Raw genomic sequence first — 14123 nt, 5'->3', positions numbered from 1 at the left:
TAAACGTTAAAAAAAAACCCTCAATGTTTAAATTTAACACAGCTTGCCATCCCCATACAGAAACCATTGGTCAAGACAATTCTATGCAAGTTATGAGTGCCTATTAAGCAGCTAACTCACTCAAAATGCATTCATTCCTGTCTTCAAGGTTTGGCCTCTAAGAAGATTGTTGTTTGTAGCCAAGTCTCAGCAGAGGTCTAGGTTTCCTAGAATATCTCCATCTTCTTCACTAAATTCAAATACAAGCATATCTCCCTTTCTTCATCCCTGCCCTTCCCCCCAAAAAAACTCTGCTTGTCACACTTATCAATTTACCCTTCTCTGCAGTTGAAAAACTAGTAGGGAAGCCTAAGGAACGTATTAAAAGTACGCTTTCCCACATAGTTATGCATTACATCGGGAAAATATACTTGTTTAAATACAGGAAGTTTCACCTGATGGATCAGCAAACAAAATTAACTGATTATCATCCAAGCATCAGAACCAGGCATTGCATAAGTACAGTCTTAGGATCAGGCAACAGCCTCAAAGGTGACCTTTTGCCTCAAAGGCACAGGATTTTAACAACTGATTTTCAGCAGATTTACAGGAAATAAGTTTCAATTAGATTATATTGTGCAAAAAGTTACCTAGATATTTGTCAGTTCCCTCTATGAAGAGTAGGGTTTCCTTGGGGAAAAATTTCTAGTTGAGCATTGCTCCAAGTCCCCATGACAGAGAAAGAGCACCAAAACTGAGGAGGCAAGATAGACAAGCGTTCACCCAGCACTGAGTGCAAAGCTACACAATGGTACTTGAAGGATCTGCTTGTACTGATTATTCACACTAAATCTAAATTACGGTATTTTTATCCTTACTGCCTGAAAAATAGTAAGTGATCCTTTACTATTTCTAGACATCAAGTCTACATTAAATAAATGATGATTCCTATAAGTTTTTACCTACTGCAGTCAACATATGGAGGCAGTAATGACAGCCAGTACTAAATCACCACAGCACACTGCATTTTTGCAAGATTCCCACTCAGTATCAACACAACTTGCAGTAGAAGACAAGCTCAACAGCAAGTAAGGTGCTTGTGGTGTTGAGTACTCTTCAGCATTTCCTGAGCAGGCAGGTCTGTGCCTTTCTTCATGTGTTTGTTCATCATTAATCAAGTTAATGCTGAAGTAAAAACCAAAAAAAAACCAAAACACACAACCCAGAAAATTTCAGATCTTATACTTAAAATTACCCCAAAGAATCCTCAATCTTAATAAATAAAACCCTCAAAACAGAACAGAAAAAACAATTCCAACAGACATATGATTGGGTTTTCTTAAAGAAAAAGCCATATGTAACAGGGCACACCACTGCTAGAGTTTGCTTTTTATTGAAAAACAGCATGGATTTCTTTTTTTCACCCAAACACTGTTGTGTGACTGTGAATTATGAAGTCATAAAATGTTTAAGCATGTGTTGTACACATATGCTATCAAAACTTTCAAAGACTGTTCAGATGCATGACATAAAAAAAGGACTGTATGAAATACAAGACTGGTATAGCAGTTAAAAAAAAAAGCAACCAACAAAAGGCAACACCCTTTTCTCCTGTGCGGTGTGTCTTACTATCATCTTTAAGGCTTATAGCCAACTTGTCTAAATCTATTGGTTGCTGTGACATTAGCTCTTAGTTTAAATTTTTTGGATATGCTTTTCTAAGTTTAGTGGTTTGCATTTTTGTAAAAACACTCAGCTGCTAAGGTAACAAGCACTCAGTAAACGATTTCACAGTATTAAGTCACCTGAGCAGTGCCCAGAATCTAAATGCAGAGCAGCTATAATTAACAGCGGTACTATGAAATGTCATCTTCACCGTTAACAAGAATGGCTGATCCATTTTAGTCAAATTTACTTCCTGGAAAATCAAAACTGCTCTGAAGAGATCTGTTCACCAAGAAATTGTGATGAAGACATGCAGCATAAGATAGCTGACACTTCACTGTAAAGACTGAGATTTGTTTATGACACATTGCAGTCATCTATGAGTCAGTAATACACGAATCATACAAAACAGTTGTATGGACACAACAGAAGAAATTCTTACGCTCAAGGTTTTTACCACAGCTTTTGTATTTTCTGATACTATAAACAGAAAAAGCAAAGCTCTTTGAAAAGCTCTCCCTTTCTTTCATTTAACCTATTAATCTTAAAGCTATTTGGAACCAAACTTCAAAACAACAAAAACACAAAAATAATTGTTTCAAATTGGGGAAAAGTACCAGAAGCATCTTGAAATCTATCAAGATTTTCTGATGCCTCCATTTGGATTTGGTTTCTGCTTTGGATACAACTTGTAACAAACCAGTCACATCAACTCTTTTTGGAAGAAAGTGACCTAGTGTCTCACTACAGCTCTTACTTTGGTTGTTGATTCTGAATCTGACAGTAAGGTCCCCCAGTCACTACCATGAGCAATACAGTCTGCTATGCCCAAATGAGTATCACTGAAGTCAGCAGTATCCTCCCAAGAAAATATCAACAATATATCACGTGCAGGAAAGATGAAAATAACCATGGCAGAAATGCATAGAAAATTCAACAACACAGTCACTGAATGTAGCAGAAGTACCAAGCTGAACACTAAGCTTCTTCATATTCTTTCTAAACTCAATTGTTTTTAACACTTCATCATTAGTACAGTAAACAACAGATGTTGACTAGAAAAAAAAATAAATAAGGGTTTCCAAGCAAAAATGAGAACATTTCCTGACAGGTTTCTTCAACAGATGATGTTTCAAACTTGGCTTTTAAGACAACTGAACTACAGATGACATATTCTCACTTTCCCATAACAAAGCTATGGTAAACGCTGGAAGAAGTTCTAAGTTTTTAAATCATTAAACTTTCACAAGTGTAAATATGCTCTCCAGCAGCTGGTACGAATAAAAGAAGGGCCTTTAAGCATCTACTATGTACAAGAAGCTGTACTTAAACTAGCTTGAATTTTTTTGGGGAAAAAAAAAGGCAAAAAAAGGCAATAGCTTTTGCAAATCAGTATTCTTGTCATCAGCACTTAGACTAAAAAATGCTTCGCTTCCACACTGCAGTATCTGCATATTTTAAGAACTTCCAGTGAAGGATCTAGTATTAAAAACCATAGGAAACACAACCCTAAGAATTGTTTTTAAAAAGTTAGCTTCTGGAGATGGCACACTGCCTCCTTTCTATTGTTCTTTTCCTCCTAGGGGGGAGCCAAAAGTTTCCACTCCCAAAAGATGACCACCAAAAAAGAAAAACCAAACAAGGGGGAAAGAAAAGATGTTAAAATATAAAATCAATTTTGGCTTGTAGTCAGCAGTATAACTGACTCAGAATTTCTGGGTATCAGTTAACAGACCAGAATTTATCATGTTCTTTGACACTCTGGCAAAGCTACTCCATGTTTGAGGGATTCTCCTACAAGAAAAGGATAACTAAAACATATTTTGCTATAAGTCATGAGATAAGATCAAAACTCATAAAGCACTGAAATTGAATGAAAGTAATAATATTTAATAAACACTCTACAGTTTTGTGATGGTAAGAACTATTACATTTGCATCATATTTCCTACTAAGTAGCTTTTCATCATCAGTAAGTCCGTCTAGGTTGTCACACAAAATCACTCATTACCAAGTCCAACAACTAGTTTTCTTGACAAAAAGGATAACTAGCTGATGCAAAAGCTTCTTAGACCATCACTTCAAATATGTGTATTCTACACTGGACATACAGAAACCTCTCATCAAAAAGTAGGCAGCATTCTGTTTGTATTTACCCGCTGTACTCTGATCAAGCATATACTCATATGAGTATAATAAGGAGTGTAAGAAAAAATAAGCAAACAAAAATATACCACACATTAGCTACTACTACCTACTACTGGATTACACAACCTATAAAGTACTTGGATTCTGCTTAGGAGCTTTGTTTACCCTCACATGCTTACTACCTCAGGCAGCAGAAGGAAGGACTGTGTGTAGGATGAGATAATGGAAATTTGTTTTCCTACTTGAGGAAAATGTTAAGGCAACCTTAAATTTTCTTATAGCACTTAATAAATTTTCACCCTTTTTCCTACCACTTCATACACAGAAATACTTTTTCTCTTCAATACCCATGTGTCTCCCGTTTTCAGACACTTTTGATGAGCACATCCTTATAAATAGTTGCTGCTCAAGAGATCTCTGTTTCTCTGAATTCCTTTCTTTTTACTGCATTACATAATGAGATTTTTCTACTAGCACTAAAGCATTAACTGATTAAAGATTAACTTACCCCCAGGAGAGAGAATCTCAATTAAAAAAATTCCAATCATTGTAGTCACCAAGTCAAATCACAGCTCTTCAGTGACCAACCCAACTCACTCGCTCCTGTTCCAAGGCTAGCTCCAGCAGCCTCCCATCACTGGATGAGGCAAGTGCTCTCTGACAGGGGACAGCCAGACAGCAAGCACTTAGCATTTTCAAAAAATGAATGAAATGCCTTCCATGTGACAGGCCACATGAACAGTAGTGAAATATTTGTCAAGGGTTTGTTTTGAAAACACACGTAAATACTTGGGTTGACATCTTGACTGTAACATTAAATGTTTACAAAACAGTGCTCCCAAAGGAAAGAGCAAGCTTCTCTAAACCACTATCATCTTCTCTTGTTGACTCAAACATGGCCTCATATTTGACAATATAAGAGCTGAAACTCACCTCTATTCTCATGGACTCTTTAGACCAGACAGCAGTGAACACCCCAAGGGAATTACCCCACTCAGCAACGTCCTCAGCTGGTTCACTTCTACTTATCCCCTCTGTAGCAACAATGCCAGCAATCGCTACTCTCGTACTATTTTGGTAAAAGCTGCCTATGTAACTTCCACTGCGTGTCAGATAATTCAAAACATACTCGGACAACATACGGGGGGGAAAAAAAAAAAGCATAAGGAAAAGGAAAGAAAAAAATTACAAGAGAACGCCGAGCCAAAGGCTGAACAAGCCCTAAAGCAGCGGATGCCGCTGTCAGCTCTCCCGGCGCCATGCCCTCTCCGCCGAGCGGGACACCCGGCTCCAGCCGCTCCCTTTCCTTCGCTTCGCGCGGCGGCCTCGGCTGTTCCTCGAAAGCCGAAAGCCTGAGCCACGCTGCCAGAGCGGGGTTATTATGTCTTTACGGAGGGATTTCGGCGAGACCTCGACCTTCAAATCCGCGGCTCAGGAGTGCGCTAGATGTCGGTGCGGGACGAGCCCCGGAGTGCCGGGCACCGGCATCACCAGCGACGCCGGGCCCGGCGCGTCCCCAGGTGACGTCCGAGGACCCAGGGGTACGGTCGTCACCTACCTCCGGGCCGCGACTCTCGGCTGCGCGGAAACTACGACACCGCCCGGGAACCCGGGACCGGCCCGCGTAGTCCCGGCTCGGACGCCACGACAGCGCTCGGGATGCCGGGACCGGTCCGCGGGGCTCCCGCCAACCCGGGGCCAGGGGCCGCCCCTCCGCGGCGCCAGAGGAGCTGACAGGAGGATCCTCGGCCCGGTGGGGAAAGCAAAGGCATAGCCGGCCGGGCCAGAGACGCGGCCCCCTCCTCTCTGCCCCGTGTCCCCCGGGGACTGCCGTCGCCTCTCCCCGCCCTTACCTTGGAGCATGGCCTCCAGTTTCTTCCTGTCCACCCGGAATCGCTCCTCGCCCCACTCGGGGCTGTGCAGGGAGCGCGGCGGGCCAGCCGAGTCCTCCTCGGAGCCGGGCACGGGAGAGTCGGTGCTGCGCTCGCTGTTGGAGCCTGGGTCGGAGAGCGGCTGCTGCAGGTACCCGCTCAGCGGGTCACACTGAGCCGCCATGGCGCTGCCGGGCGGACCCCGCCGCCGCTCCGAGCCCCACTCGGCCGCCTCCCCGCGGGACGCTATCTGCCCCCACAGCCGTCCTCCCGGTTCATCCCAGCCGCCGCCCGCCAGAGTCCCGGCCCCGGCGCCGCCGCCTGCGCCCGCCTCTGCCTCCGGCTCCCCGCCGAGTGTGCGCGCCCCCGGGCCGACGGCGACGTCCGCGGCTCGGCGGCGCCCCCAGCCCGCCCGCAGCCCGCACAGCATCTCCGCCTCCATTGGGCCGCCGCCGGCCCGGCGGGGAGGGGCCGGGGATATCCCCGGCCGCGGAGCGGGAGGAGGGGGCAGCGGCGCAGCACGGCGAGGGGAGGGGAGGGGAGGGGAGGGGAGGGGAGGGGAGGGGAGGGGAGGGGAGGGGAGGGGAGGGGAGGGGAGGGGAGGGGAGGGGAGGGGAGGGGAGGGGGAGGAGGACGGGAGGTACCGCCCCCAAGGGCACCGCGTCCGCCTCAGGGCCGGCTCGGGCCGGAGACCCTGTCGGTTGGATTCCGGGGCGCCACCGGCCCCCAGCCCGTCCCAGAGGCTGTCTCCCGCTCGAGGCAGGCTCACCGTGAGGTGAGCAGTGGCCGGGCGCGGCGAGGGATGTCGGGCTGCCCGCGGCCCCTCAGCCTTCCCACCTCCGCCGCCTGAGGGAGGGTCAGCAGCGACCCTGAGATGCCGGGTGAAACACACGACGGGCGGATTGATGGATCCGGAAAACGGGCCCGAAGTGGCACCTCTGTTCCAAAACGATCTCCCCAAAAGGTGTCTGTGTGCACGGGAACGAGCAAGCCAATGTCTGGGAAATGTCGTTGGCTTGGTGCGGCTGACAAACCTCCTCATGGCAATGAGGGCCCTGGCTTTCAGATGGACAGGTTCTCTGTACAACACCTTAGGAAGTCAAGGTGCCTTGTGCTTCATTGCACTGCAAGAAACTGGGTTAGGCATCCCTCACCTTCCCGGCACAATGGCGTGAATCCACATGCAGCATCGCCGTGCTGGATTTTACAATGTCATGGTTCATATCCCTTTACAATTTAAGCCCAAAAGCACACACTGGCATAGAGGAGGCATCGGCATGAGCAGTCACGCTGCTCTGCTTGCAGTGATGCCACTTCTCTGTTCCAGCAGCTGTGATTTTGCTGCCCAAAACTTTGCTGCCCAAAATTTCACTGCCCAAATCAGACTGGCGAAGGCCAAGGCATGCACATCCTTCTCTGAGTCTCTCCATTGCCTGCCAGCTTGTTTCTCCTGAGTCTGAGAAATCCTTTCTCACAAAAATGTTATGCTGCGCATCACACATTCCCACAAAAGCTTTCTGTTTTGATTACTCACCATTTCCCAGTGAAAAAGCAGCCTGATACAAGATGCTCCAACATCACTGTGTCTGGAATCCCATGAAGTATCCCACCCTAAGAACATCTTACCTCACCTGCAGTACAGCAGATGCCTGTTGTCTGTCTTCTGCAGCACTGAAGCACCCACATATTTATGATGGCCAAAGCAATTTGCTGTACACATGCTGGAAAGCAACACAAAAATGATGGCAAACTCACCGCATGGCCCTTTGAGCTGTTAACTGCGTTACAATATGTCAGGAGCTGCGCTTATACTTGAGGGAAATGACAACTAGACTGTGCCCAGTTGCAATATGCAGTTGTTTTTACAGAGGTTCTAATTTTGGCTTATTGAGTTTTTATGCATTTCCCACTTAGCAGCATGACAGTGTGAATTCTGCAGCACGCATGATTTAATTTCCACTGAATATTATGTGCATGGAAGGAGGCACTCTTGGTGGAAACGTCTAGTATTCAGTTGTAGTATTTAATTGTCTTGGAGCTCTCACAGCATGTGAGGATGCTAGCCAGTGGTGTGCAGGCAGCACACTGCTCACAAGATCCTCTGATACTTCTCATGACCATGAGAAATAAAGTGGCTGAGGTCAAAAACAATAGCATAGAATATGAATATAAGTATTGAAAACAGTGCAATCTCCATTTCTCCCAATAGTTCACTTGTAATGTGATAATACTTTAGGTGTGTAGGGCAGACTGAGGAAAAACTGAAAGTCTTTTTCTTCCCAGTTCAGAAGTTTAAACTTATCAACTGCCTTTTGTTTTTTTGCAGATGGGAAAGTGAACATTGTCCATATCAAAACAACCTGAAATTCAGCCGTCTGCTGCCTCACCCCAGATCAGCACCAGCTGGAGTTGTCTGTCCTCTACATACCAGGACCAGTGAGTTACACAATCCAAATGTTCAGAAGTTATGAGTGTTGACAGCACCGGTTACAGTCCACAGCAGCTATAGGTGCTTAGCACCTCCGAGCTAAACAATTATATGAGTATATTCCACTCATAAACTAGTGAGATTTACAGTTAGAGATTCACAATGTAGGAGGTCTCTTTCCTTGTGTTTTATCAGTTCCTGTTGATACTGACACAGAAACCTTTCTCGTTACTAGCTGTGGCTGAATTCAGACATACATTTTTTCAGCAGCCAAGTAAACAATAGAGTAAATCAAAGATCTCCTAAAAATAACAATGTACACAGTTTAGGTTTTGTTTATGGAAAATAACCCTTGCATAATGTGATTTTAGACTAAAAATAAAAGTAAACTCTTATTTCTTATTTAAATGCAAACAAATAATTTAAAAAATCCACAGACTTAGTTATTAGGAGTTATTATTGGTAGTGTGTATTCAGTAGAGGATCAGTTCTGTTGCATAAATGCCATTTATTTTTCCAGTACATTGCAATGGAAGAATCAAATGTCTGTTACACTGAAAACTTGAAATAAGTAGAAACTCATATTTTTAATGGCTAAAATAATATTAAATGTGGATACAATTGGGGAAAATGCATGGAAGTTGGCAGATAAAAGATCAAATGGCTAGAAAGCTAAAGTTGACTTTGGCATACAAAATTTATGTTGGCCATTTTTCTGTGGCCGGTAGCTTGATCAAAGAAAAGAATAACAGGATCTTTCTCATTTTGGTGTACCATATCTGTTTTGCTACATTCTCTCCTACTTTTTTCCTCACCTTACACACATAATACCTGAAAATCTCAGAAAACTCATGACTGAATAGATAAATGTTTTATCCTCACACTCAGCAAAATGTTGTATAATATTCACTGGGATAAGATAGATCCTCTGAATTTGAAGGATATTCATGAATTAGCTGATGTCATGTAATAAATCACATCTCTTTGGGACTGCATAAACCCAAAAAAATTGAGAGCCATGTACAATCTTTCCTGTGGAGAATATGAGTCTGCCCTTGGAGCTCTGGAAGTAGAAGTGATAGTCACCATGCAGAAAGCACTATTATCTGTCTTTGGGTCCGCCTTAGGGCTGCTGCCTTGAGTCAGCTGATGACTGACTATCTCTGCATTCCACGAGCGCAAGATGAAGAAGTTATCTCTAAGTCGAAGAGTCATGCAACATAACTTATCATTAATACAGCACAGTCTGTATTCCAGAGCTTGCATTTATTTATGATTCCCAATCTCAAGTTTTTCTACTTCACAACACCAGCATGAAGCACTGCGCTGCCATCTGTGTTTTTCTGAGATGAGAGCCATGTGCAAAAAGACCATCTCAGAAAGCTGCAGAGTGAAGGTGGGGAAAGAGAAGGAGGCATACAGAATATGTAATAATTTGTTGTATCTAGAAATGCTTTTCTAGGGAGAGTGCTAAATGTGGTGTAAGTTGTTTGGGAGAGGTTTATTGCTGGTGAAAATGAATGCTGGTGATGTTTTGAAAGGTTTTATTGCATTCATCTGTTTTGCAGAAGTAAGAGCCCATGATATTTTGTCTTTCATATTGTTGTGCCATATTCCCCAAGTAGGCCCCATAGCTCCAGTTTCTCAGAATAATATAATGTGGCCTACTGTGTACTAAATTGCTGTGCACTTAAGGCCCACCAACAAATAAATGAAAGGTCCTCCACAGCTGTTAGAAAACTTTTCCACTCCTAGGAGTTCCCAAGATAAATTCTTTTTCTAACCATAAGAGCAGAGAGATTCTGAAACCTCTTTTTAGCTATATTGAATCATGGAACCATAAAAAAAAAAATAAGAGAGATCTTGAAAAGGTCATCTAGTTCATCTCCTAACTATGCTGAGTTCATTCCAGACAGATATTTGTTTATCCACTCCTTTACAATTTCTAATGATGAGGTCTCCGTGACCTCTCCAGGAAATTCCTGTGCTTCATTTACCATCAAGAAGTACTTTTTCCCCTTAATAAGTAACTTGAATTATTCTTGCTGTAACTTAAAGCCATTAGTTCTTGTCCTGTCCACCATGGACATGGTGAATGGATTATTTGTTCTTTCTATCAAACTTTGATGCTTTTATCAAGCATTGATCAATCCTTAAGTATTCTCTTCATTAAGATAGTCACTCCTAAGTCTGTCAGCTCATTCTCAGAGGTCATGTTCCTTGTTATTCTCCAGCAAAGCCTTTCCCGCAATGATCTACATCCTTATTGCAATACAAAGAAGAAAACTGGAGAGAGTACACCACCTCAGGCCTTACCAGTGCTCATCAGAACTGCATAATCTCATCAGGTATCTCACAATCTGTGCTCCTGCTTATTCATTTCTATGTCATGCTTATCCTGTCTCCATGGCCTGATGTTACTGGCTTATTGTTGAGGTACTACAATCCTTAAATCCTTTTTTTTTTGAAAAGAAACCGTACTGTCTGATTAGTTGTTCTTTGTTGTAGATTTTTGGTGTTGATGACACTTGCTCAGCATGGCCTCCTGGTCTTGTCCCTATTGAATTTCATCTTGTTTCTCTTGGAAACCGTTTTCCTGATTTTTTTTAACATCTAATTGCACTATTGCCATACTTTTGCAGCTTTATTTTTTATGCCTCCAAGATATATACGTTCCTTATCTGAATCTTCAATGAAACACAGAACAGATATGGTCCCCAAATAGAATATCACAGTCTTTTTTGATACATCCTTCTACTTTGACAGTGAAACAATCATAACAATCTCATATGGAGATATTTATTCAACCATTTTATTAATGTCAACTGACAATTTTTGCTATATTTTATGAGAATGTGACAGGAAATAGCGTTTCACCTCTGCTCATGTCTGTACTGCCACTCCACTACCTGCAGAGGTTCCTGGTCTGTTATAGTAGCACATCAGTCAGACAGGATTTCTTCTTGTCAGATCTATATTGCCTGTGTATAGATCTTTCTAAGTTACCTGTTGCAGTTACCTGTTCCAATTTTTCGACTGCTTTTTTTCTCAGAATACTTCAGGGAGCTGAGGTTAAATGGAGTAGGATAAAATTTCTTGGTTCCCTTCCTGCCTTTTTTAAAGACACTCCTGTGTTTTACTTTTTTTCGGTTTTCTGATACCTCACTCATCACCAAAGAATTTTAAATAAAGCCATTAATGGTTGTGAGAATGAGCAGGGAAATAAATAACAGCCTTGGTGAAGCTGACAGAAAACCATAGGATCTAGGCTTAAAAGTCTGACTGATCACACATGAAGTGTTAACATTTGGTAACATTCAATATGCTATATAACCTTACATATACACTGTTATTTATTATACCTGTGCAATTTTAAACATCTTAATCTCTGGAAGACTTTTCAACAGACAGACTTTGTGAACCTTGTCTTTCCTACAATGTTAGAAGAATTAGAAACAAATGTATGAGACTCAGAAATCCAGGAATTTTCACTCTTGGAAATTGCACGGGCAACTTTTGACAAGAATGCTACCTGTCTCTTTTGGCTCTCAGTAGCAAAGTAAATACATTCACATTCTAAATCTAATTGGAAAACAACTACAGAGAGAGATTTAAAAACTAGCAATTAGGAAAAAAAGTTGATAATGCCTAATTTGTAAGTAATTGCATGAATTACAGTGTAGTTGGAGGTGGCACTGTAAAGAACCAAAAGGTCTGAGAACATGAATGTTGCACTGTCAATCTCCTTCTTATGCCAATCCTGCATTGTTGTCAAAGGGACTGCATTTTGCTTCTGGAACTAGGAAAAGTTGGTTTGCAATGTTTTCAGTAAATTAAAATTGAAATACAAAACCTCGAATTTGATAACCGTGTTCTTTCCTGACTTACGAGCAAGAGAATCTCTCTCTCTCTGTTCTTCAGAAGCCACAGGAAAAAAGTTATCCTGGTTTAAGAAAAATTATTTCTACTCTGAAACTCCCCTATTGCCACTGTAATCTCCCAGGGTGATTTTTAGGTATTTCACATTCTTTCTAATTAATTCAAGTAAATTTAAAGTGGCAGGAAAAATTGCCCTTCTTAAAGACAGAAAGGATATCTAAAATAATTTCTGTTATAACTTTACCACTAAGGGGAATTAATCCTTTGCTTGAAGTCAAATATATACTTAAGTAGTTTTTCTCTATATTCCTAAACTAATAGAAATAAAATTACAGTTAGGTTCAAGTGTTTTCTGGAGTTGGGTTCCAAGTGGATCAGTCTTCATTAATAATGTGGTCATTTGTTTTGCTAGCATTTGTACATGTAGTGTACATTCTTAGCATCCTGCGTAGCTAAAATGCTGCACTTCACAATAGTGCATTCTTAAATTTTATTCATCCATTTGTATCAGTAGATAAGATTTATTAAATTATTAAATAATCTCTCAACTTAGAAAAAAAAATCACCTTTATTCTGCACTGGTACCCTTGGTCACTCAAGGCTTTCAGATTGTGTAAAATGGCAGGTGTACTTCATACATTTCCAGTTCGGTAGCAAAGGCTATTGAAGACCAGCCTTTGATTATCCACCAGAAAGCAAACAGAAAAATGAGATTTGAGGATTTTTATGTTCTCTCATACAAGTCTACTGGATTTCATTACTATAATTTTTTTTGCACTCCGTGAGTCACTAGTCTGTCAAAAAAACCCACCTAGATCCATTGAGTGATTAAAATGTACTTGCTTTTATTGCACACAACTACTCATTTGTCAGTCCTGAGTAGCCACACTCCTGCATTGTCAGGGCTCTAAGTGCACTAATAGGCTTTCCTTTCCCTGACTAGTCTCACCTACACTCCCCACTCATGGGCTCAGGAGCTCCATTTAAACTTGGCCTCCAGCATTTGGTCCTGGTTTAAGACATACTAGAGCTCAGGCTATTGTCCTCTTACTGACTTCAGTGGGTTTTGGGTCTGTGTTGTAGGTAGATAGTTTCCTATCCTGTCATTTGCTGTTCCTGGTTGGGTCTTGGTGATTCATCACTGACCTATATCTGTGATTGTTGGTAGGACTTACTATCAGCACCCTGTACTCTCTGATACATTGAGATAGTGTGAAATTGCATCTGGATTGGTGAGGGCCTGTTGTCCTATCATCCCTTCTTCTTCCTTGCTAAGAACTTCCCTCTTGTTGTAGGAACGTCTCTTTTTAGATGGCTGTCCTTGATTTCTGAAAAGGAGTCCAACTCTGAAGTGTGTAAATGTCAGTACTGCAAACTTTAATTATCTAATTGTGACTGAAATATTAGAGGTGATGCTAATGATGCAATACAGAGTTTTAGATCAGGCTTTTTGATAACACAAAGTGATATGGACAGAGTATTAAGAAAAAGAAAGAGAGCTGCAATCTGAACTCCAGGCAGCAGTTCCTCCAATACTCTGCACTCTGTGCAGTCACTTACACCATCAGTATTGAATGATGCTATTTCAGAATTTTCAATGATCTGTTGCTTAAGCAACACTGGTGTGTACTTTATGCAGGTACAAGTTGCTGAAAAAAATACAGGGAGTGAAAAACTGTCCCAAAGTAGAAAAAGGGGGATTTTTACTTTGTTTTTGGAAGTTGAAGAATTTACTTATTTTGTTGACTTGGGCCATGGAATTTCAGGGGAAAAAATTCTACTCTTGAAAACGTCTTGGTTCTTCTCCTAATACTCCTAGTAGCTTTGATGTCTTTCATTTTGCATGATTCTTGAGGAACTTTTTGGTCTGTTTTCAAAGACAAAATAAACATACGATCTCTGGTAAAGGAAGAGAGACAAAAGGTCCATGACCTTTAGCACAGAACTGGCTATGAGAGCAAAAGACTTCATGTCCTTATGAGGAGACATGCAAGTATTCAGTAAGAGGCAGGGAGACTGTCTCATAAGCACAAGGAAGTTGATAGCTAAAATAATCCTTGCATAATCTCTAACATGACTTTCTGCACTGCACTACAGAAGATTAGTTTTGCTACATTAATTCACAACAGGCAGAATTTTTAGGAGACAATGTTC

General features: G+C 42.0%; 1 protein-coding gene across 1 annotated transcript in view; it reads right to left on the bottom strand.

Annotated features, from left to right (window-relative positions):
- BICC1 (BicC family RNA binding protein 1) overlaps nt 1-6080 on the bottom strand; it is a 104765-nt gene extending 98685 nt beyond the window's left edge. Inside the window, exon 1 of the mRNA XM_062001645.1 lies at nt 5645-6080. Coding sequence (XP_061857629.1) covers nt 5645-5846 — 202 coding nt within the window. The 5' untranslated portion in view covers nt 5847-6080. The remainder of the gene's footprint in view (nt 1-5644) is intronic.
- Between the last annotated feature and the right edge of the window lie 8043 nt (nt 6081-14123).

The sequence above is a fragment of the Colius striatus genome, chromosome 8, assembly GCF_028858725.1.
Source record: "Colius striatus isolate bColStr4 chromosome 8, bColStr4.1.hap1, whole genome shotgun sequence".
NCBI classification, from domain to species: Eukaryota; Metazoa; Chordata; class Aves; order Coliiformes; family Coliidae; genus Colius; species Colius striatus.
The sequence above is the reverse complement of the archived record's forward strand: the minus strand, read 5'-3'. Positions and strand labels throughout refer to the sequence as shown.